The sequence below is a fragment of the Salarias fasciatus genome, chromosome 8 (assembly GCF_902148845.1).
Source record: "Salarias fasciatus chromosome 8, fSalaFa1.1, whole genome shotgun sequence".
NCBI classification, from domain to species: Eukaryota; Metazoa; Chordata; class Actinopteri; order Blenniiformes; family Blenniidae; genus Salarias; species Salarias fasciatus.
In genome coordinates this window covers 20,542,506-20,545,005 of record NC_043752.1, presented here as the reverse complement: position 1 = coordinate 20,545,005, position 2,500 = coordinate 20,542,506, and the positions used below count along the sequence as shown (strand labels likewise).

Sequence of the window (2,500 nt, the reverse complement as noted above, 5' to 3'; positions counted from 1 at the left end):
GGAGTGAGGAGGAGGAGGAGGAGGGAGGAGGAGGAGAGTGAGGAGGAGGAAGAGGAGGGGGAGGAGGAAGAGGAGGAGGAGGAGCAGGAGGAGGAGGAGGAGGAGTGAGGAGGAGGAGGAGGAGTGAGGAGGAGGAGGAGGAGTGAGGAGGAGGAGTGAGGAGGAGGAGGAGTGAGGAGGAGGAGGAGGAGGAGAGGAGGAGGAGGAGCAGGAGGAGGAGGAGGAGGAGTGAGGAGGAGGAGGAGGAGGAGGAGGAGGAGGAGGAGGAGGAGTGAGGAGGAGGAGTGAGGAGGAGGAGGAGTGAGGAGGAGGAGGAGGAGGAGGAGGAGTGAGGAGGAGGAGCGGTGAGGAGGAGGAAGAGGAGGGGGAGGAGGAGGAGCAGTGAGGAGGAGGAGGAGGAGGAGGAGGAGGAAGAGGAGGAGGAGGAGCAGTGAGGAGGAGGAGGAGGAGGAGGAGTGAGGAGGAGGAGGAGGAGTGAGGAGGAGGAGTGAGGAGGAGGAGGAGTGAGGAGGAGGAGGAGGAGGAGGAGTGAGGAGGAGGAGGAGGAGGAGTGAGGAGGAGTGAGGAGGAGGAGGAGGAGGAGGAGTGAGGAGGAGGAGTGAGGAGGAGGAGGAGGAGGAGGAGGAGTGAGGAGGAGGAGCGGTGAGGAGGAGGAAGAGGAGGGGAGGAGGAGGAGCAGTGAGGAGGAGGAGGAGGAGGAGGAGGAGGAAGAGGAGGAGGAGGAGCAGTGAGGAGGAGGAGGAGGAGGAGGAGGAGGAGGAGGAGGAGGAGGAGGAGTGAGGAGGAGGAGGAGGTGAGGAGGAGGAGGAGGAGGAGGAGGAGGAGGAGGAGGAGGAGGAGGAGGAGGAGGAGGAGGAGTGAGGAGGAGGAGGAGTGAGGAGGAGGAGGAGTGAGGAGGAGGAGGAGGAGGAGGAGCAGTGAGGAGGAGTGAGGAGGAGGAGGAGGAGGAGGAGGAGGAGGAGGAGGAGGAGGAGGAGGAGGAGGAGAGGAGGAGGAGTGAGGAGGAGGAGGAGGAGGAGGAGGAGGAGGAGGAGTGAGGAGGAGGAGGAGTGAGGAGGAGGAGGAGTGAGGAGGAGGAGGAGGAGGAGGAGGAGTGAGGAGGAGGAGGAGGAGGAGTAAGGAGGAGGAGGAGGAGGAGGAGCAGTGAGGAGGAGGAGGAGGAGGAGCAGTGAGGAGGAGGAGGAGGAGGAGGAGGAGGAGGAGGAGGAGCAGTGAGGAGGAGGAGGAGGAGGAGGAGGAGGAGGAGGAGGAGGAGGAGGAGGAGGAGGCGGCCGTCCCTCACCTGTCTCATGGCCGTCTCTCCGACCTTGTCCGAGTGCTTGCGGATGCTCTCCAGGAAGTCCTTCAGGTCGGACATGGAGATCTCCTTGATCTCCTCTCGGAGCCGCGGCAGGTTCTCCGCCATGATCTGACAGAACCGGTACTGACCGACCCTGCAGAACCAGAGACCGGGGTCATCCAGACCGCCCGGTCCGGGTCCCACCCCTGAACCGAAGCGGGCCTGGGAGTCTGGACCGGACTCAGAGTGCTGAAGATGAAGATGTGGGAGGAGCCTACCTGGGGATGAAGACCTTCTCCAGCTGCTCCATGGTCTTCAGAGCAGCGTAGTACCTGAGGAGACAGAGGGAGACTTCAGAGAGAGGGAGACCACATCTGGGAGCAGCTGGAACCCTTCCAGAGAAGCTTCCTGTTCTTCCTGGGCGTACGGGACTCCTGAATGAGTGAGGGATCACTCTGAGCAGAACTGTGGTGTGTGGCTGTAATAACCCTCAGTTCGGTGTTCGTTCACGGTTCATGTTGTGAGAGCGTCGTGGAGGGACTGGAGAGCCGCAGGTTGAACACCCCTGGTTGAGAACGTCGTGCGTCTTCCTGGACAGAGCTGCAGCTCTGGACCGGGACCAGGCTGCCGGCAGTACAGTAAGCCGCGTTCTGGACGGTTTGGTCTCCGACCCGCTGCACAAATGCCGGCGGTTCAGGCCCGGGTCAGTGTGCTGGGCTCCCATCATTAGGCTGATAGGCCGGCGGCGAGGGGATCTAATTGGTCGGTCAGCGAGTGTAAAATGTGTTGTATCCAGAGGGACAGAAGACACTCTCATGAGGCGCACAGTGAAAAGGCTTGTCAGAGTGCAGAGCACCGGGACCGAGCGCACAAAGACCGCAAGTGGCGGGACGGTGAGGGGGATGTGACCTGACTGCAGCGCATACACAACACGTGGGGACCATGCAAACTCCCCCCGCATCAACACAACAGGCCATGTCATTAGCGTTTAGAGCAGACTGCACACACACACCAGGCCCACAAGGGGGGCTGGCATGGTCTAATTGCCTTGGATTGGCTTTGGGCCGCGGCGGGGCGGCGGCGAGGGGGCCTTGTTGTGAACAAGGGCACACTGAGGGTCAATTGTCCCTCCGCTGAATGGGCTCTTCCTTTGGTGCTCAGTAATGAACAAGAACGGGTCATTATTGTCCTGTCCACAGAGAGCCCCCCCTCACCCCCCCG

General features: G+C 61.9%; 1 protein-coding gene across 4 annotated transcripts in view; it reads right to left on the bottom strand.

The window, feature by feature from the left end:
- Nucleotides 1-2,500, bottom strand: part of exoc6 (exocyst complex component 6) — a 24,017-nt gene that overhangs the window by 13,330 nt on the left and 8,187 nt on the right. For all 4 annotated transcript variants that reach the window (XM_030097965.1, XM_030097966.1, XM_030097967.1 and 1 more), the window contains exons 6-7: nt 1,558-1,611; nt 1,283-1,433 (exon numbers count right to left, since the gene is read on the bottom strand). In XM_030097965.1, coding sequence (XP_029953825.1) covers nt 1,283-1,433; nt 1,558-1,611 — 205 coding nt within the window. The remainder of the gene's footprint in view (nt 1-1,282; nt 1,434-1,557; nt 1,612-2,500) is intronic.